This window comes from Rhincodon typus, chromosome 13 (genome assembly GCF_021869965.1).
Source record: "Rhincodon typus isolate 14 chromosome 13, sRhiTyp1.1, whole genome shotgun sequence".
NCBI lineage: Eukaryota > Metazoa > Chordata > Chondrichthyes > Orectolobiformes > Rhincodontidae > Rhincodon > Rhincodon typus.
The window spans coordinates 63,275,980-63,298,832 of NC_063344.1; the positions used below are offsets into that span (position 1 = coordinate 63,275,980).

The 22,853-nt window shown below is 42.3% G+C and overlaps 1 protein-coding gene across 1 annotated transcript in view; it reads left to right on the forward strand.

Moving 5' to 3' along the window:
* Positions 1-16,693, forward strand: part of LOC109935991 (serotransferrin-A-like) — a 24,019-nt gene extending 7,326 nt beyond the window's left edge. Inside the window, exons 6-10 of the mRNA XM_020534609.2 lie at positions 1,015-1,168; positions 3,374-3,438; positions 7,023-7,207; positions 8,561-8,753; positions 10,127-16,693. Of these exons, the coding sequence (XP_020390198.2) occupies positions 1,015-1,168; positions 3,374-3,438; positions 7,023-7,207; positions 8,561-8,753; positions 10,127-10,167 (638 nt within the window). The 3' untranslated portion in view covers positions 10,168-16,693. The remainder of the gene's footprint in view (positions 1-1,014; positions 1,169-3,373; positions 3,439-7,022; positions 7,208-8,560; positions 8,754-10,126) is intronic.
* Positions 16,694-22,853: the final 6,160 nt, after the last annotated feature.

A 22,853-nucleotide genomic window follows, 5' to 3' on the forward strand; every position in this document is an offset into this window, starting at 1 on the left:
TGGGACCCGGGCTGTATCTCCTCACTGGGACCCGGGCTGTATCTCCTCACTGGGGCCCAGGCTGTTTCTCCTCACTGGGATCCGGGCTGTATCTCCTCACTGGGGCCCAGGCTGTATCTCCTCACTGGAACTCAGACTGTATCTCCTCACTGGGACTAGGGCTGTGTCTCCTCACTGGGACTCAGACTGTATCTCCTCACTGGGACCCAGGCTGTATCTCCTCAATGGAACTGGGGCTGTATCTCCTCACTGGGACTCAGACTGTATCTCCTCACTGGGACTAGGGCTGTATCTCCTCACTGGGACTAGGGCTGTATCTCCTCACTGGAACTAGGGCTGTATCTCTTCATGGGACTGGGGCTGTATGTCTTCATGGGACTCAGACTGTATCTCCTCACTGGGACTCGGGCTGTATCTCCTCATGGGTCTGGGGCTGTATCTTCTCATGGGACTAGAGCAGGTGGGACTTGAACCCAGGACTCCTGGTTCAGGACTAGGGACCCTAACACTACACCAGAAGAACCCTCAGTTACATTGTCTCCAAACTTTGCAATCATTACAACCACCTGTTCCTATTCCATTCAGATTACACTCCTGTTCCTGTCTTGTTCCTATTCTATTCAGTACACCTCCTATTCCCAACCCATTCATAATACACTTCCGTTCCTTTTCCATTCAATACACACTCCTGCTCCTGTTCCATTCAGAATACACTGTGTTCCTGTTCGATTCAGAATAGCCTCCTGTTCCTGTTCCTTTTGGAATACATTCCTATTCCTGTTCCATTTAGAATATACTCCTGTTCCTTGTCCATTCAGTATACTGTCATGCTCTTGTTCCATTCAGAATATATGCCTGTTTCTGTTCCATTCAGTAAAACCATTTGCCCCTTTCCCACTGTTATGCAAACCTACTCCCATTACTTTAGGAAACACTTCTATTCCAATTATACTGTGAATAATAAATGTGTTGATTAAGCCATTGAGAACAATTTCTACTTTTTTCTCGTTGAAGCCACATATTTCAGTGAAAGCTGTGTGCCTGGGGCAGATCCCGAGAGCAACCTATGCTCCCTTTGTGCTGGCCAAGAGCACTCCTCACCACCTGGAATGGACAAGTGTGTCTTTAACTTCAATGAGCGATACTTTGGCTACCCTGGTGCTTTTAGGTACGTGGCTTGTTTCTGAGTGTCAGAATTATTCTGCATTACATTTCAGTTACAGCAAAAGAAGTTTTATTTCAATATGTGCTAGCTTGATTGGAGTGAATCCAACTCCTCTTACATACAATTTTCTTTCTTATTCATTGATGGGATATGTGCATTAGTGGCTAGGCCAATATTTATGGCCATCCCAAATTGCCCAGAAGGCATTTAAGAGTCAACCACATTGGTCTGGTGTCACGTGTAGGCCAGACCAGATAAGGATGGTAGATTTCTTCCCTCAAAAGCATTAGTGAACCAAATTAGCTTTTCCTGACAATTGACAACAATTTCATGCTGTGGTTGGTTGGCTCGCCAAGCTGGTTCATTAGTTCGCAGACATTTCATTACCCTGCTGGATAACATCATCAGTGCAGCCTCCGATGAAGCACTGTTATGTTTTCCCGCCTGGTATTTAAACTCTGGGGTCCATTGGGGGGATTTGATTATCTCATTCCCAGTTTTCCTTCGCAGTAGTGCATATATAGGGTCTACTTCTATGTGTTTGTTGATTGCCTGCTTGGTGGAGAACTAGGACTCTAGGAATTCCCATGCTTGTCTCTGTTTGGCCTGTCCTAGGATCCTGGTGTTGTCCCAATCGAACTGGTGGTTCTCCTTATCTGTGGGAATGGAGATGAGTGAGTATTGGTCAGGAGGGTGCGTCTTTTCATTGCTAGTTGGTGTTCAAAGACACAACCAATACTCACTCATCTCCATTCACACGGGAATTCCTAGAGGCCTAGATTTCCACCAAGAAGGCCATCAACAAACACATAGAATTCGACCCTGCATATACACCATTGCGAAGGAAAACCGGAAATGAGATAATTAAATCCAACGGACCCCAGAGTTTGAATACCAGGCAGGAAAACACAACAGCACTTCATCGGAGGCTGCGCTGATGATGTTACCCAGCAAGGTAATGAAATGTCTGTGGAACAACGAACCATCTCAGTGAACGAACCAACCACAGCATCGACAACCCAAGCTACAGATCTACTCAAGAACCTGAGACACCAATTTCTTGGTTGCCATGATTCCAGATTTTTAATTGAATCCAAATTCCCCCATCTGCCATGGCAGAATTCGAACAAGGGTCCCCAGAATATTCTCTTGTCTCTGATGTGATGATCACATGATGTTGGAGAGACTCTGGAGGGACCAGCTTAGAAGTTATGCTTAGCCAGAATGTGTATAGCTGGGATAATGTATATAATGAATTAGTTTTAGAAGACCGCATACTCTAGCTACATTTCTATCCTACAGTAGCACATTCTCAACACCCTTTCAGACACTACATGACAATAACAGATGGTTCCACTGGTGAAAATACCCAGCAGAGGTTTAGAGCAGCAGGATAAAAACCCCAAGCGCATAGCTAGTTACAAGTTGATACCATAGAAGAAAGTTTCAGGAGAATCCTAGCAATTGGTTGGAGGGGTGTGTGTGGTTGGTGCCTGTGGAACATGCTGGTGTCTGATGTCCAATGTGGGAATAATTTAGACCAAGCAGTGAGTTGAAACCATTCTGGTTTCCTTATCAAGCATTCCCGACATCAGATTTGTTTGCTTAGTTTAGTAAGGTGGGAGTCTGAATATTAATGTGGTGAGTTATGCTGTTTACAAGACATTGAATAATCAATAATGGCCATCAGTTGGCACCTTACTGCACTACATCATGATCTGGGTCATTGTCCCTCAATACTTATATAAAATGTCATACTTTAGAAAAAGAAATGAAATTCATTATCCATATATTGCAATGTTCTCACTAAATCCAACAATTTATCTGTCAGTTTAAGAATCAGAACTCCTCATTTGTAAAACTAATCATCAGGATGTGAGTCACCAGGTTGTAAGGAAATGCAACCAAGTCTATTCCCTATTCCTAGTTGCTCTGAGTTTGAATGATTGAATGCCTTGCTGAACTTTCAGAGGACAGCTACTAATAAACCATGTTGATCACATATAGACTGGACGAGTTAAGGACCAGCTCTCCTTCTCTAAAGGAACCAGTTGCTTTGTTGCGGCAATCTGATCATTTCTTGCATTTGAACATTTTTTTTCTCTGGCCATTAACATAATCATGATACTACTGTAGCTATCTTGGGTAAAAACCATGTGAAACATATCCATTTTTTAAATGCAAATTACTTATTGGAATTTCTTTCAGATGCCTGGTGGAAAAGGGCGATGTTACTTTCCTCGTTCATACAACTGTCTTTGAGAACACTGATGGTATGTGTGAGTTCCTGGCCCCACAGTTTTACCTGAACAAGCACAGGTCTCAGTAGTAACCAAACTTAGACTGGGTACTGGCAATAAAGACACAAAGAAACAACATCTGGTGGATTTAAAGCACGATTCTAATGTTTGACTGGCATGTTTTACTTATGTAGAATTGATTTTTGGAATCAAAACATTCAACCTCTCAAACCTGCTCCGCCATTTTCTCACATCATGTCCTTTAACTCCAATGAGCATGGTTTTATTCCCTATTTTATACTTTTCCCCTATAAAATCCAACTTTAAAGCGAGATGAGGCAGACACTGTCCCCGGTAAACTGGGAAAATCTACTAATGAGTAAAACAACTCAAGAACACTGGAAGATGTTTAATGAAACATTTAATGCAATGCTGGGTCAAAACCCTGAAAAAAACATCCCAGGGTCAAATGCTGGGTCAAAAAACATCCCAGGGGAAATTACTGACATAACTAGGATGACAGGCAATAGAAAGTAGGGATAAGTAGTCACATTGGAAGATTTGACCAGTGGTGTTCCACAAGGATCTGTGTTCAATTTATCAATTATTCACATTATTTATTAAGGACTTGGATAGTGACATAGAAAGTCATATGTTCAAATTTGCTGATGACACAAAGTTAATTGGCATTGTAGACAGTGTGGATGTAACATAAAATAACAAAGAGATAGACTAAGTGAGTGGGCAAAACTGTGGCAGATGGAGTTCAGTGTAAGCAAGAATGAGGTTATCCATTTTGGACTAAAAAATGGATAGATCAGGGTACTTTCTAGATGGTATGAAGTTAAATACAGTGGATGTTCAAAGAAGCTTGGGGTTTCAGGTGCGTAGATCTTTTAAATGTCACAAACAGGCACAGAAAGTGATCAAGAAAGCTAATGGAATGCTGGCCTTTATATGTAGAGGACTTGAGTACAAGGATACAGGAGTTATGCTGCAGTTATACAAAACCCTGGTTAACCATGACATGGAACACTGTGAGCAGATCTGGGCACCACACTTTCATAAAGATATATTGGCTTTGGAGGGAGTACAGTGCAGGTTTACAGGAATGATACCTCCACTGCAGGGGCTTATTTGTGAGGATAGATTATACAAATTAGACTTGTTCTTGCCAGAATTTAGAAGGTAACTGGGTGATCTGATCAAAGTCTTCAAGACATTAACAGGAAACAGCAGGATAGCTAAAGATAAGCTATTTCCATTAGCTAGAGATTCTAGACCTAGGGGGCAAAGTCTGAGAATTAGGTCCAGACCATTCAGGAGAGATTAAGAAGCCATTCCAGACACAGAGGATGGTGGGTGTTAGGAACTCTTCGACAAATAGAAGTGGATGCTGGATCAGTTGCTAATTTTAAGCCTGAGAAATAGATAAATTTTTGTCAAGCAAAGACATTAAAGGATATGGGCCAAAGGGAGGGTATGTGGAGTTAGATCAGAGATCAGCCATGGTCTCATTGAATGGTGGAACAGGTTTGAGTAGCTGAATGATCTATCCCTGTTCCAATATTTCTGAGCCACCACTGATCTCCAGCATTAGTCTTTTGGAAGAGAATTTTTATTTCTATGACCCTTTTTGGGGTGAAGTGTTTCTGATTTCCCTCCTAAACAGCCTCGTTCAGATCTTAATTTTGTATCTCTTTGTTCTCGAGCCTCCCCCTTAGGAAATTATTAACCTCTGTACAAGTGAATCTGTTTCACTTTTTAAGTATCTCATCAGACCAGTCCTCAATGTCCTCAAAGGGGACGCTGTTGTATTTATTTGTGAGTTGCAGGATGCTGACACCAATCCACTGTTTTTGACTGGATGTAAGGGACTATTTAATTTACATTGATACAGGAAGAACCACTAGTGAGACTTAACAAGAAGAGGCCATTGTCTTAACAAGATATAAGTTACATTATTGCTAAAAATATTGAGAGACATAGATGGCACATCTTTCCCCCTCAAATCCAAAGCTATTCCTTTCATTTCCCTACCTAAGACTGTAAGACATGATCTGATTGGGTAGAGCTTAAAGCAGGCTCCAGCATTAACCCTGTCAGAGCAATTACTTAATCCAACAAATGCAAACCATGTTTTTGGAACCTAACCCCCTCAGAATGTATTCCCCTAGAGTCTGGAATGGGCTAACTGTAATAGAACAGTGTTTCTGCGAGTATGTCAGTGAGGACTATTGGACAAACCCCAGTCAAATAACTAAAATGAATTTAATTCACGTACTATTTATTTATTTATTTAAGTGAATGAGTAAGTGGAATTGCCTAATGGTCTCGATAGGCAAAAGCATTGCCTCAATAGGCCTCCTGTGCCTCTAAATCAGAGAGTTATGAATCCAAGTTCCTCTGTAGAGATTGGGCAGGGACATTTTGTGAACTAAAGATCTTTATGTATACGTCCAGCAGGATTGGATTGTTTATTTCAAATTAGGGCAACAGTCAACCATTTGGCTCCTTTAGCCCTGTCACTGTCCTCTGTTGGAAGAGGGTTCCACATACTCATGACTGTCTAGAGGAAGAAAACCATCTCCTCATCTCTCACCCCTTATTTTACACTATGTCCTGGTACTAGTCTGTCTTATAAAGGGAAATAAGAGGGATGGTAATAATTGCAAACTGACCGTTGAAAGGGCGGTAAAGGCAGAAATCTTCATAATATTTTTAAAAAGTATGTGGATCTGCTGTAACACACATGGCTATTGGTAACGAATTGCTAAATAGATTTAGGGATTGCTTAATTGTCAGCCAGCAAGGACACGATGGACTGAATGACCTCCTCCCATGCTATGCATTTCTAAGAATCTTGCACTCATTCAACAAAGGGGGCAAAATTCTTCATTGGCAAATCTCTGGGCGCTGTGTGAAACAACGGGAGAAATTCATGATCACCAATTCTGTGTTACTACCCGAGACAGATTTTACCTACACATGAAGATGGAAGCCGTTTTGTTCTGGCTGAGTGAACTAGGTGAACTGATTATGGCTTCCTAATTCAGAGTTGCCTTTGATTCAGATCAAGATACAGTCTCATTCATGTTATTTAATTTATTCTCAAAAGCGTAATTTGAAACGTTTATTCTTTTATAGAAAACTGCTTCTTTTGCAGATTTATCACCAACACCTGTGGTGGACTGAAGGGTCTTTTGTTTTGTAGATTTCTATGACTGTAACTTATTATCTTGGAACTATACAGAGATGGTGCTATTTCCTAAGTGTGTAACAAGATTTAATCACTTTTCAACTGTCCACTCCATGCTACAGCTCAAGATTCCAGCTTTTTCTACTTTCCTCTGATCCTGTGCCCAAGCATGACCAATCAAGCACAGTCAGTGTGTTGGTAAACAGACTCACATGATCAGATATGAAACAATGGAACGCTCTGGGGCCCACTTTCATGGGTCGTTCTATTTCACGTGATGGGAAGAAGAGAATCAAAGTGTAATGTGATGTGATAGGAGAATTGGATTATTTTGAGGTCAGTTGCTCTGCAGATAAAGTTTTGAATCTGTGTACCGCTACTCTGTATATTCTAAACCAATCAATATTTCACCTTGAAGGTAATTCACAAGAGGAGTGGGCTACGGGTCTCAGGTCCAGTGATTTTAAGCTGCTGTGCTTAAATGGCACTCAGGCTCCAGTAACAGATTATAAGACGTGCCACTTGGCTCAAGTACCAGCTCGAGCAGTTGCATCCCGTGCTGAGTCAAGGCGTCAAGTCCTGCAGTTTTTAAAGGACCAGCAAGTGAGTATGTGGGTTTTACTAAATGTTTGGGGCTTGCATGTTCTTTTTCTTCAATTCACTAACCAAATCGCTCAAATAATCTATTAGACAAATAATTAACAAGGACAATTACAAAAGGTGGAGGAAGGGTTGGAAGAAAAGGAGGGACGAGTTAAAATGGAGTTGGAGGGAGAGGTAAATGCACTCTGGTCCCAACATTGCTCACCTCTCATTCTGACCGTTTACCAATTGAATGCAATCAGTTACAGTTTCAGGATTTGAGTTGAGCTTGTTGCAAACATTTCAGATTGGTGCGCTGTGCAATTGAACTGTTTAGAGGGAGCTATACTCTGACTGCAACCTGCACTATACCTGACCTGGTATAACCCTCACCAACCGCACCCAATAACCCAGCTGGAACTCTCAATGTTGTGGTGGAGCGTTTTCAGATTGAACACATTATTTTATTCTTTATTCATTCAGGGGATTTCTGGCTAGACTGGCATTTATTGCCCATCTCTAATTACCCAATGGCCAGTTGAGAGTCAACCACATTACTGTGAGTTCAGAATCACGTATAGACCAGACCCAGTGAGGATGGCAGATTTCCTTCCCTAAAGGGCATTAGTGAAGCAGATGGGTTTTTACAACAATCGACAATGATGACATGGCCGCCATTAGGCCAGATTTTTATTCCAGCAATTTATTGAATTAAAATTTCACCATCTGCTAGACTTGGATTCAAACGTGCATCACAGAGCATCAGGCTGGGGTCCAATGGCATTACCACTACAACACCACTGTCCACTCCAAGTAATGTCCATTCTCCAAACTCAAAAAGAGACAAGTTTGAAAATTGGAGAGAGTTGCTGAGTATAGAATCCCTACCGTGTGTAAGCAGGCCATTTGGCTCATCGGGTCCACATCAACTCTCCTAAGAGCAGCCCTGCCCCCTGTCCTATCCCTGTAAACGTACATATCCTATGTCTAATCCACCTAGCCTGTACATCTTTGGACACTATGGGCAATTTAGCATGGCTAATTCACCTAACCTGCACATCTTTGGACTCTGAGACGAAACCCATGCAGACATGGGGAGAATGTCCACACAGACAGTCACCCAAGACTGGATTCAAATCCAGGTCCCTGGTACTGTGATGCAGCAGTGCTAACCACTGAGCCACCGTGCTCAGTGTCTGGTCAAATCTGTCATGGTGAGTGTAGAGTACTGTTTGGGACTCTCGAGGCTAATTGAGTACATAATAGATAATGATGTTGATCAGTATCACTACGCATCCTGAAGATAAAGGTAGCTCATGTGCAGACCATGAGAGTGCATTTATTCCATCAGTAATCAGTGGTTTCTCAATGCAGCTCAAACACGGCCATGGGGGATCTGAGGAGGACCAGTTTGCAATGTTCAGTTCGACCAAGTTTCATGGCAAGGGTCTTCTGTTTTTGGATATGACTCAGTGTCTGATTGAAGTGCCCACCGCAAGTTTCTCTCAATTACTGCGTGAGTGGTATGTCACAGCAACAGAAGGACTCTACAGCTGTGAACCTCCTGGTAAGTATGACTGAAACACCCTATTCAGTATATTGTAATGGGCTGCACAAGATAAACTTTCATACACTAGGACCCTGGAATCCCTGAATACCAGGAAATAGGACAGCTTCTTTCCTTTTTCACAGACTTATTAGAATAACCAAATATCTTTAAACTTGGAATGAAGTGTATGATAGGGACAACGTAGAAGCAATTAACAAGTTTGTGTTTATTCAGCACAAGGAATGAAGCGGGGGGCACAATAATTAAAAACTAGACACCAACTGCAACCAGGAGGCTTGGTCGAGAGATCAGATTTCAGCTGAGTTTTAGAGGAGGGAGTAATGTTTATAGGCAGAGGCAGCTAGGGAGGAAATTCCAGGGCAGCACATTTCAGCAGCAAAAGGGACAGTAGAATTGGAGAGTAAACTGAAGATGGAAAGTTGCAAAATGCTCAAAAGCTCAAGGAGATTACAGGGAAAGGGAAGGTCCAGGCCATGAAAGGATACTCCTGAATATGAGCTTCAGAAGGACAGCTTTCAATTTTCAGTTTAACTTTCAATTACTATTTTTCAAAAAAGCTGGAGAAACATCTTGCTCAATGGATAATGTGCCATAAACAGTTTCCACCTTTGAAATGCATGGAGACTGGGCAACTATTTAGCCCCTTGAGCCTCTTCTGCCTTATCTCTCAGATGGATCTGAATCTTGACTGCGTTTCCCCATTTGGTTCCCTCGATCTTAAAAACATTTTGATCTAACACAGACCTGTAAATCTTCATTTCGAAATTTTTATTGCAGTACAAAAGCAGGTAACCAATGCTGAATGTTTACGAACACCGGCTTGGACTCCAGAGTTTAGAATGGAGGGGAAGGATTTAGAGACGAATGAAGAGATTGGAGTTGTTCTCATTAAAGTTGAGAAGTTTGAGAGGGGATTTGACAGAGGTAATCAAAATCATGAGGTACTCACATGGACGCACAGGCAGAAATTTCTCAATTGGCGGTAAGGTGGAGAGCTGGAGGCTACAGGTACAAACTGAGTATCAAAAGAGCCAGAGGCGAAAGTAGCATAAATCTTTGTTGTGCAGAGAGTGGTTATGATGTGGAATGCACTACCTGAGCAATGGAATAGATTCAACCCGGAGTCCAGAAGCAAATTAGAAGTGGGAGACAATTACAGGGAAAAGAGGAAGGAGTGTGTGAAGGTGTCAAGCTGAGTTGCTCTTCCAGAGAGCTGACATTGACATGATAATAATTCCACCAGCAGTTTCAGCTACTGAATTTCCCTGCATAATAATGAATGGGTGGAAGTTGTAGACTGATTGACACAGAAGCCGAGAGATCAGGAGATTCGATTATTACTCTCTCATTGACGTTTTCTTTTGTTACAGTTTCCCCTGAAATCTATCGCCTTGGTCGTTGCCAACATTGAGTTGGTTATGGTTTCCCCAGTGATCACTCAGCAATTCGCTGTGTCTTTGTTCTTCCCTCCGTCTGGGTCAATATCAGCCTGAGCGTAGCAATATCCTCTCTGTGTCCGCCTCACTGCTTGTATGTACTGCACTTATGATCAATAAACTTGGGATAACAAGGTGTAGAGCTGGATGAACACAGCAGGCCAAGCAGCATCAGAGGAGCAGGAAGGCTGACGTTTCGGGCCTAGAGCCTTCTTCAGAAAATCAGTAAACTTGGAACTGAATCTGATTTCCTCCTGTCACTAAATAAACTATCGCTGTCAGTAATTACAATTCACTCATTGAGTAATTGTGAAGTTCAGCAACTGTAGGAAGCTGCACAGCTGGTAATTTCAGATGAAAGGTGGATGTGGTTGATTCAGATCATCCTGCATTCAAATCCAGCCCAAACAGATAAGTGAAATTTCCTCCCTAGCTGCCTCTGCCTATAAACATTACTCCCTCCTCTAAAACTCAGCTGAAATCTGATCTCTCGACCAAATCACAGCGATTTCGACTCAGTCAGATTCCTGCACTTTTACACAGTTTCGATTAAGAACCAGCAAAGACGCCTCTCACATGTGGCCATGCCCTCATGTCAAGATGTGGATACTGTTAAAGATTTTTTGATAAAAAATCAACAAATCCACTTTCAGATTGAGGGGAGGCATGATGTGGAGTAAGTGATTTATCTACTGTCTGAATGCAGCTCTCTAATTTACATATTTTAATGTGATTGAGAGATTCAGATTTGAGCTGGTTGTCTTTAATCAAGGGACCATATCACTTCCTCCAGAGTGTTGTAGCTATTCGGAACATTGTGTGGTGGCAGGCCATCTGCAGTTTGGATCATCCCACTGGTCGTGGCCTGAGGCCCTGTTCTGAAATTCAGTCATGGGCCAACATTTATTTCCCATCCCTGGGTGCCCCAGACGAGATGATGGTGAGCTGTCTTCTTGAACCGGGGCAATCTATTTGCTTGGCCCACAACATTATTGAGGAGAAGTTCTAGGACTTTGACCTAGCAACACTGAAAGAACAGTGATATATTTCCAAGTCAGGATGGTGAGTGGCTGGGATGTAAACTTACAGGGGGTGGTGTTCCCATGTATCTGCAGCTCTTGTCCTTCCTAATGGAAGTGTTCGTGGGTTTGGAAGGTGCAGTCTAAGGATGCTTGGTGAATTTCTGTAGTGCGGCTTATAGATAATACACACTGCTGCATATTGCTGGGAAGACTGGATGTTTGTGAATGTAGTGCCAATAAAGCGGGCTGCTTTGCCATGGGTGGTGTCAAACTTCTTGAGTGTTGTTGGAGCCAAATACATCCAGGCAAGTGTGGAGTCTTCCATCACACTCCTGACTTGTGCCCAATCTTCCGTTTAAGCTACATGGGTGCGAGGGTCTGCCCATGGCGATGCCATTGCCATTCGCAGCATTCACCTACAATTCCAGAAGTTGCTGCCATGCACAGACCTTGGATTTCTGCACAGAAAAAAAAGAGTGGAAACATTGCTTGTTCCTTGCAGATGGTCGACAAATACTAGAGAGTCAGGAAGTGAGGTACTCACTGCAGTATTCCTAGCCTCTGACCTGCTCTTGTAGTCACAGTGTTTATATGGAGAGTCTAGATCAGTTTCTGGTCAATGATAACCCAATGGTTGATAGTGGGGCATTTAGCGATGGTAACACCATTGAATGTCAAGTCGCGGTGGTTAGATTGTCTCTTATAGGAGATGGTCATTGTCTGGCATTTGTGTGCTGTGGATATTACCTGCCACTTCTGGGTGTCAGGCCGGTCATTATCCAGATTTTGCTGCATTTGACCATAGACTGCTTCCATGGACATGGGCTCTTCTTAAGGGTCACAAATGGTGCTGAACATTATGTAATCATTGGCGAACATTCCCACTTCTGTCCTTATGATGGACAGAGGATCATTGATGAAGTAGCAGAAGATGTTTGGGCCAAGGACACTATCCTGAGTAAGTTCTCCAGAGATGCCCTGGGCTGAAGTGAATGATGCTTAATAACCACAGCCAGCTTCCTATGTGCCAGTTGTGATTCCAACTAGCAGAGAGTTTGCCATCTGATGCCTATTGATACCAGTTTTGCTAGGGCTCCTTAATGCCACACTCGTTCGAATGCGGCCTTGATATCAAGGGCTGTGACTCTCACCTCACCTCTGGAATTCAGTTCTTTTGTCCATGTTTGAACCAAGGCTGTAATGAGATCAGGAGCTGAGTGGCCCTGGCAGAACCCAAACTGGGTGTCACTGAGCAGGTTATTGCTGAGCAGGTGCTGCTTGTTGATGACACATTTTATCACTTTACTAATGGGGTGGTAATTGGCCGGGGTGGATTTGTCCTGCTTTTTGTGCACAAGACACACCTGGGAACCATTTCACAATGTTTGGTAGATGCCAATGTTGTAACTACACTGGCACAGTTTAAGTAAACTTTAATTTGCTGCTTAAGGGCCTCATACTGTAGGATGGGCAGGTCGATCCTAAAGACCTTCCCACTCTGAACGTACTTCAGGCAGTCACAGGAAAATGGCAGAGTTTGGATATGCCATACACCCAGCACACTAAATGCCCTTCCTGCCTCCAAACTTGCCACCTCTGAATGCAGAAGATTGTGCCTTTGATGTTGTCTATATCTATTTATACACATATGCCTTTGTTACTGTAGAGTAATAATCACACTGTAGCTACAAGGAAGTATAAATGCTGATATGAATAGGAAAGAAGATTGTTGTACTCAGGCCAGAGACAACTAGTGCAGAGCTCAGCTACCTCTAGCCTGATCTGGAACCCAGTTTTTGTGAACTTTAACCATGATTGAAGAGTATAGTGAGTTTTATTTCGAATAGAAGAAAACAAAAGCTTTTCAACAACTAGTACAGAAAGAAAATTGACTGAAATTCACTTTTGACGATAAATGTTCACGAATGCTTTGATCCATTACATTAATAAAATGCCGCCGTTCCCTTTGCTTTAACTTTATCCTGGTCTCAATGTTAGAAAAAGGGTATAGTGTGGATGGGGAGAAAAGAAATACTTGCAAGATTAATAGCAAAACTGAAAAAGTATAACTATCAGGAAAGACTGAATTATGGAGTTCTTAGGAAAAGAGAAGGCTGAGGTATTGAGAAGATAGATGCCTTGAAAATTATGGAAGGGTTTGATTGAATAATCACAGAGAAAATATTAACTTGAAGGAATTTCAAAACCATGTGCAGTGAATATAGTATAGGCAGCAATAAACACCATAAAATAATTAAGGAGAAACCTCTTTACGCTGTAGGTGATTTTGTTAACAGCTCTTCCTACCTGTCCCTGCCCTCTTAATGACTCATGCACATGCACACTCAGGCCTCTCTGCTCCTCCACACCGTTTAGAATTGTCCCCCTTATTTTAATAGTATCTCTCCGTATTCTCTGTCCCAAAATGCATGATATCACACTTCGCTTCATCTGCCACTTATCTGCTGCCTGCACCAACTTGTCAACATCTTTTTGAAGTTCTACACTGCTCACCTCAGAGTTTCCAATGCTCCCAAGTATCGTTTGCCTGAAAATATTGAAATTGTCCACTGCATAACAAGAATGTAGATCACACTTAGACAGCAGGGAAAGCAAGGGTCCTGATACTGACTCCTGGGATATTCCACCACAAAACTTCCTCTGGTCCAATAAGTACCCAAAACCATTATACTCCGTTTTCTATCCTCAGCCAATTTTATATCCATGTTGCTACTGTCCTTTTTGTTCCATGGCTTGTCACTTACCTTCCAAGGCTTTTGGTGGCACTATATTGAAAGCCTTTTGGAAGTACATGTACGCTACATAAACAGCATTGCCTTCAGCAATGGTGTCTGCTATCTCTTCAAAAACTCCAGCAAGTTAACTTGACATCATTCACCTGAACGCAATCTAAGAATGCTTAGTTCTGATGAAGAGTCACTGGACTCAAAACATTAACTCTGCTTTCTTCCCACAGATGTTGCTGGACCTGCAGACCTTCTCCAGCAATTTCTGTTTTTGTCTAAGAATGCTTGCCCCACATTGAACTTTACACTGACATTATTATTGTCTGTATTCAGATGATTAATGTCTCCCAATGCAGCTACTGCATGAGGTCTGGGCCTCTCTGTAAGTTCTTTGCAGATTTGTTCCTCTCTGTCTTTCCTACTAGTTGGTGATCTACAGATTGCATTGAGCAATGTAATTGCACACTTTTTGTTCCATGTTCTAGCCAATCGATTCTTTCGTTGAACCCTTTTGGACATCCACTTTCTCCATCACTACAGAGCTATCTTTAACCAAAACTGACTCATCTTCCTTTCATTCCTCTTTCCTGCTTTTTATGAACACCTTGCAGCTACTTTACAGTACATTTTATGTAGTGTCTATATAAATGAAGCATAATCTCCTTACTTTTGTTCTTAATTCCCCTTGTATTGAATGATAACATTTCTGCACCTGCATTACAGCCTTTTGCGATTCATGCACTAGAACACCCAAATCTCTCTGCATCTCAGAGGTTCTGAAATCTCTCACCATTTAGATAATATGCTTCCTTTTTATTCTTTCTGTTAAAATAAACAGTTTCAAATTTTGTTCTCTTCCTTACCTATCTTTTGTGTCATCAGCAAATTTGTTGTTTGTCCTTTCATCCAAGTCAGTTATGTAAATTGTAAACAGTTGAGGTCTCAGCTTTGATCCCTGTGGCACACTACTCATAACAACTTGCCAACCAGAAAATAAGACTCGTTTATGCCTACTCTCTGCTTTCTATTAGCCAGACAGTCTTTCATCTGTACCAACATGCTATCCCCTAAATCAGGAACTTTTAGTTTTTGCAAAAATGTGATACCCCATCAAATGCTTTCTGAAAATCTAAGTACAGCAATCTACTGGCTCACTTTAATGCAAAGCACAAATGACTTCTTCTAAAATTTCAACAGGTTGTTTAAATATGATTTACCCTGTACACAACCATGTTGACTTTGTCTTGAATCACCTTGAACCACCCTGAACTTATTTAAGTGCTCTGCTATAACTTCTTTAATAATAGCTTCTAACTATTTTCTCTCTGACAGATGTTAAGCTAACTGGCCTATTGTTTCCTGCTTTCTTTCACACCGAAACCTTCCGCCACCATCACATTTTTTGAATAAAGGAATTACATTCGCTATCTCCCAATTAAGCTAATTTAGGGAACTTTGGAAAATTAAAACCAATAAATCAGCTGTCTGTCTTCCCACCTATTTTTAAGACCCTAGGATTATATCCAACAGGACCTGGGCACTTGTGTCAGCCCACAGTTCCAACAATTTCCTCAGAACAAGGCTGCCCCTCCTCTGGTGATTTTCCTGCATTGTTTCCTTTATAACATTTTCTGATTTTTCACGCTTCTGGAATGTTACTTGTACCCTCTTATAATATTTGTAGAAACTCTTCCTGTCTGTTGTTATATTTCTGGCTAGCTTTCTCTTGTACTCTAATTCTCCCCTCATTAATTTTTTAATCATTCTTTACTTTTTTTTAAAATCCTGTACAATCTTTTGACCTCAGACATAATTTTGTGCAGTCGTATGCTTTTATTTTTAGGGTGTCCATATCGGTCCATTTGTGTGATGGTGTGGTTAGTTTTTGTGTCAACGTAAGTCAGTTTTGTGATAGTGTCAGATAATGTGGATGTTAGTGATGGTCAGTTTGGGTTGTGTTGCCAATCAATTCAGAAGATGGTATTGATAAGCTTGGGTATCAATGTCAGTCAGTTGGTGTGATGGCATTGGTCAGCTCGGGTGGTGGTGCCAGTCCTTTTAGGTGTCAGCGTTGGTCGACCTCTCCAGGCATATATAGCCTATTCGCAGAAAGAGTTAACAGCAGAACCCATGAGAGTTGTTGCAAGTTCAGAGTTGGCCACTGGATGGTGCCATACACCCATGCATTCTAGTGGAATTTCCAACCATGGGATCATTCATTTTTAGTGATGAGAGAATTGTTGAATTACTGAGATCCAAGTCACTCAACAGCACCACATTTTAGTGCTTCAGCGTTTAATCTCTTCAAGGTTATTTACCAAAGCTCACCTTTTTAAAGGGCCAATCGTGACAGACAATGGCAAACGCACCCACAGTTGTGATTGAGTAACAACTAAAAAGAACGAGAGTCAGAGGGTAAAAAACAGGGATACAGAAACACACACAGGGGGAGGTGGTGACAACTAAGTGTAGAAACAGAAATACTATTGACCATGTGAGGTTACCTTCATGACTTACAGTAATAGCATTCTAATTTCACAGGTCGGTGCAACATCAAGGGCCGAAGGGCCTGTACTGCGCTGTAATGTTCTATGTTCTATGTGCATCATTCTGTCCATAAATAAATTTACTCAACTTCATGGCTCTGTTATCTAGCACCACTGCAATGCCATCGACGCTCAAATTAAAAACAAATTTCCAGCAATTTAATTAAAGCAAATAACTGATTCAGATCCTCATTCTCTAGGCATTTTTTTTCAAATCTGTCATATTGAAGTTGACATCTCGTGTGTGCAAGTGCTGGGATCTCTGAGAATCATTGAATGATTGATTGGTTACAGTACGGAAGGAGGCCATTCAGCCTGTTGTCTCCGTGGTGGCTCTCTGCACAAACAACTCAGCAAATTCCACTCATCCACCCATTTCCCCATTGACCAATTTGTACACCTTTGTATTAAATTCCAACAGCTGCTCATTTAACCAGCCCAGTCCATATCCTCTGAAGTCTATCAATCCCTGTCCCCTCACAGTTAACTGAAATTTTGTTTCGAACCTGTGCCCTGCGCACCCAAATTTAGGTCATCAACATGCATCGAGAAAAATTGGGAATACAGTGTTGACACCTGAGGCATCTCAGTCTAGACTTTCTCTAGTCTGCAAGACAAATCTTCACCACCATCCTCTGCTCCCTGTCACTTGGCCAATTTGGACCCACACTGTGAATGTCCCTTTTATTCTATGGGCCTCAAATTTGCCTGAATTATGGCACTTTATCAAATGCCTCTTGGGAGTCAATAAACATCATATCAACTACAATACCTTCAACAACCTTTCCTGTTACCCGATCATAATTTGCCTTAAAAAAATACCAACCAACTTTGCTTAATTAATTAATTCACAATTGTTGAAGTGATGGCTTATCTTGACCTGGATTATCACTTCAAAAAGCAATCCCACGAGGAGGTTAAATTGGCTGGCCTGGAGTTTATTTTTGCCCGTGGCCATTGCTTTTACAATTTTCCAGACCTCTGGCGTCATCTCTGTGCCTGAGGAGACTGGTGCCCCCACAATTTTACACCTTCACTTCTCTTGGCATCCTTCACTACCATGCAATTCCGATGACTCAAATGTCAACCATAAGGAGAGCCAGCCCATCTAATACCTCCACTTGAACTCCTTTTAGCCCAGTCTGTGAGTTGAATTGTACCTGGGCCCTGGAATCTCTTGCATCCTGCACCCTACCTCCTCCTGTACAAACGTTTGGGGAAAGATTGGCTAGAGTTTAAAGGAAGTCCTCCTAGGTGTGGTAGGTCCCAAGGAGAGGAATGAGGCAGCTTGGGGGACTGGTATTAACAATACAGAACAAAGGGAGACATAGGGTTGGAATGATCTTGAGATTGAGGCCTCCAATATGCAACTCCCTCCTCCAGTGCTTTGTCTGGCCATAGACAAGTGGAAACAAGCAAAGCTGGGCTCTTACTGTCAGACGCAGGTAAAATCTCACTAGTGGCCAGAGGAGGTGCGCAAATGGGACCGGGGTGAATGAGACTTCCCCGCACCCTACCACCCACACACCTTCAGAAACATTGCCAAAGCCAGTGAAGGGTATCGACCACAGTTAGTCATTCAGGACCAGTGCAACCAGTCTAGAGAGTCACGGTACGTCAGTCAGAGGGCCACACAAAGATCAGTCAGGGGCGTGATCACACATCAAATTGGACTTCAATGCAAGTCAACACAGATTAGCAGAAGCCTATGGAAGCTGGGGGAGTTCATTTTAGGAATTGGAGGCAGCGTGCTGGGACACAGAGAGGACAATTATTCTTAATGGAGAAAACACAATACATATGGGAGGGAGACATTGGAGGACATGGATTTCTGCAGGAAGGGGTGGGTCATTGACAGAGACCACCGCCATTCCTTTGACAGGAGTGGTGCAGCACAATGTTGGGCATGGCTAAACTGTAAGCCCAGGACTCAGGGCTAATGTTGGCAGATGAAATTCATCACAGGTCCTCAGGCAGCTTCATCCAAACCCATGACAACTTCCATCCAGAAGGACAAGAACAGCATGGGAACACTACCATCTGCAAATTTCTGTCCAAATCACACACCACTCTGACTCAGAAATATATCACCATTTCTTCACTGTCACTGGGTCAAAATACTGGAATTCTATTCCTCAGGGTATTGTGGGTCAATCTACAGCACAGGGACTGAGACAGTTTAAGAAGGCAGCTCACCACCACCTTCTTAACTAGGGATAAGCAATAAATGCTGCCCAGCTAGTGACTCCCATGTTAAAAAGGGGTGGTCGACATCTCCCTGATAAATAAAACCAAAACATCCAGAGAAGCTTGCCTCACCTCGTAATCTGTTAAAGGAAGTGTGAAAAGAGATATAATCTGCCTCTCACCCCCAATCTATTATAAAGGAATGGTTAAATGCAAGAAACCCCTGATACTCACTTTATAAGCACCAAGTAAGAATTTATTTATCTAACTCTAATAGTAAGCAAATTTAACAGAACTACTAACAAACTGAACAATTCCCCCTTAACTACTAACTATTCCCGAATAAAACAAAATTCTAATGGTATGCTGTTCTAATAAATACAAACCCCACTTATATATACCAAAGTAATAAGAAAAAAATAAATTAAAACTTAGTCTCTTGAAATTACAGCCAGGATAAGTCTTCCGGAATGTTCTTTGCTTTCTCTGCTGTTTTCCATTCAGGAACGCCCTGTTCCGTTGAATTCGTGTGTCAGGAGCATTAGCTAAGAATGCCGTAGTACTTTTATTTGGATGGTCCTTATTGTGAGAGTTTAGAGATTTCTGTGAGACCCAGTGACTTTCTCTTTCTTTACAGCTGTTGACAGCTGTTCTCACACTGATTTTCAAATGCCCTCTTCTTTTATACCCTTGATGACCTATTACTTTTTTACAAGAGGATTGGTCCTAGGTTGTCAAAACCCCATCAGATTTAAATTTAATTGGATTTTGGAGTCTAGGGACGGGTTTAAATTATTTGGCTAAATTCAAAAACCTGTTGTCTTGCTGAAAATGCTGCTTTGCCTGCTAACAGTATAGCCTTCTGATACAGTGTTTCAATTTCAAGAATTCTCTATGCATCTGCTGCTGCCTGCAGACATTTTTTAAATCTCCAAGCCTAGAAAAGCACATCATCTTGTAAAAGGACCACCACGCACTGTTTCCCCCCTATCATTTTGCAAACAAATTCTAATGTCCTGCCTTCCATTCCATGAGTATTCTACCCAACTGTGCAACACCCAGGAGTGAATAAAAAAAGCTGAGTGCAGATACAATGCAGCCCATTCTTCCACCAGGGCCATGGTAGAGCGGACACTAAGCCTTCAGAAGATGCTTGTATTGGTCTGGGTTGACCTTGCAGCTTACTCTGGACCTGGGTGCCACACAATCCTGACATGCTCCACTCTGCAGGAAGACAGGGGGTGTGATGGAAGCCGAAGTGCTGGGAGAGTGGCAGCAGTGCTCTGAGCAGCAAGATGAGGACACTGAGCAGGAAGGATATCTATTCAACATGATCTTGAAGTGCAGTGTCAAGCACTATTAGCTAGAGAACACATATCTGACAGGCGCTTCTGGTAAATGTGAGCTGGGTGCAGTGATTGTAAATGTATTACTGCTCAAAAGGCAAGCAGCCCCTGTCTGTTTCTTAGAGACAAATGGAGCTTCTATTTGCTTGTTTTATTCTTTGCTTTTGCTGAATAAAGGTGAATCTTCTGAATGATTTGAAGGCTTTGTAGTATGTGAAGGACTCACATTCAACAAGAAGATGTTTGGTTACATTGGGCAGTAGCGGGAGAATAACACTCCCTCAGTTCTCTAAGATAGAATGACATTCAGGACAGGCAACCTGTGTGACTTGGTCCTTAAACAACAATAGATTTACAAACATGTGGCTGAGTGTGCAATGAAGCATCAGCCATGGCACCTGAGAAGTTCTCCACCTGCCCACTGCCCGCATAATGAAGAGCAGCTCCTGGCACACAGCTGGGCTTGTAGAAACGGTGCCAGTGCCAGAATCCCAGGAGGGGATTCACCAGTGGCCTGTACTCCCACCTGTGGAGAGAGGGGATACAGAACGAGAGGGCACCATTGAGGCAAGGTGCACAGGTAAGAGATGAGTTTTGGAAAATAGTGTACGAATTTCTACCAGCAAAACCCTCCCTGAAACTCAGCACAATTTAGCCAAAAAGCCAATTAAAACTAGCCCAAAGTGTTCTATACAGACACAGTATTTCCAGTTGGGTAAGTTTACCCCTGAGGACCCATAAGGAAACAAGCAAGGCCATGTTATAACTTTAGTGATAGTAAATGATGCCTGCATTGATATCGCCATAAACTCACTTTATTGAGTGAATGTACGATAACAAATCAAATGAGACCGAACCCCAAATGTGTAACGCTATGAATTTGTGTGCAATATGCAACTCACAGGGAACTTTATAGAGGACATGATGGCTTGGTGGTATTATTGCTGGATTGTTGATCCAGGTAATGCTCTGGGGACCCAGGTTCAATTCCTGCCATGGCAGAAGGTGGTATTTAAATTCAATAAAAATTTGGAATTAAGAGACTAATTTGTTGATTGTTGGAAAATCCCATCCATTTCACTAATGTCACTGCAAGAGGCTAGAGAAGAAATTGCAGGGGCCCTGGCTGATATATTTAGTATTGGATGAGGCCCTGGAACACAAAAGGGTAGCAAAGTGCTATTCAGGAATTATTCAAGAAGGATTGCAAAGAAAAACCTGGGAATTATAGACCAGTAAGCCTAACATCTGTGGTAGGTAAATTACTTGCGAAGATTCTGAGGGATAAGATATACATGCATTTGGAAAGACAGGGTCTGATTAGGAGTAGTCACCACGGCTTCGTGTGTGGGAGATCATGCCTCACAAATTTGTTAGAGTTCTTTGATGAAGTGACCAGGAAGGTTGATGAGGACAGGGCGGCAGATGTAATCTATATGGATTTTGGTAAGGCCTTTGATAAGTTTCCACATGGTAGGCTGCTCTGGAAGGTTCGATCGCATGGAATCCAGGGAGAGTTGGCAAATTAGACACACAATTGGCTTGGTGGTAGGAAACAGAGAGTAATAGTGGAAGGATGCTGTTAGGACGGGAGGCCTGTGGCTAGTGGTGTGTCTCAGGGGTCAGTGCTGGGTCCATTGCTGTTTGTTATCTATATCAATGATTTGGATGAGAATGTACAAGGCATGATTAATAAGTTTGTGGATGACACTAAAATAGGCAGTATTATGGACAGTGAGGAAGGTTATCAGAAATTGCAGGAGGAGTTTGATCAGATGGGGAAGTGGACCGAGAAATGGCAAATGGAGTTTAATATAGATAAGTGTGAGGTGTTGCATTTTGGAGAGTCAAATCAAGGTAGGGGTTTCATGGTGAATGGTGGGGTCTCAAGGAGTGCAGTGGAAGAGGGACCTTGGAATTCAGGTACGCGGTTCTCCAAAAGTGGAGTCACAGGTAGACAGAGCAGTGAAGAAAGCTTTTGGTACACTGGCCTTCATCAGCCAGGGCATTGAGTATAGAAGTTGGGAAGTTATGATGCAGTGGTACAGGACGTTGGTGAGGCCGTGTTCAGTTTTGGTCACCTTGCTATAGGAATAATGATATTAAACTGGAAAGAGTGCAGAAAAAATTTACAACGATGTTGCCAGGACTGAAAGGATTGAGTTATAGGTAGAGGTTGGACAAGCTAGAACTTTTTTCTTCAGAGCATAGGAGACTGAAGGGGTGGTCTTGTAGAAATGTATAAGATCATGAGAGACATGGATTGGGTGAATGCACTCAGTCTTTTTCCCAGGGTTGGGGAATCAAGGACTAGAGGGCATCAGTTTATGGTAAGTGGGGAAGGAATACATGGGAATCTGAGGGGTAGTTTTTTTACACAGAGGGTGGTAGGAGCTGCCAGCAGAAGTGGTTGAGACTGGTACATTAACAACATTTGAAAGGCATTTGGACGAATGCATGGATAGGAAAAGTTTAGAAGGATATGGCTAAGTGCAGGGAAATGGGGTCAGCGTGGATGGACATTTTGGTCGGCATGGATCAGTTTAGACCGAAATGCCTGTCTCCATGCTGTAAAAGTCCGTCTATGGAAGGAAATCTGCCATTCTTACCTGGTCTGGCGTACGTGTGACTCCAGATCTCCACAGCAATATGGTTAACTCTTAAATGCCCTCTGGGCAACTCGGGATGGGCAATGACTGCTGGCATAGCCAGTGACACCCTCATTTTGTGAACGAATAAAAAAAACTTCTCCTCAACTTTGAAGATGCTAAGGTTGCACAACAAGTAGGCATGTAAATTAGGAAGCTACTTTC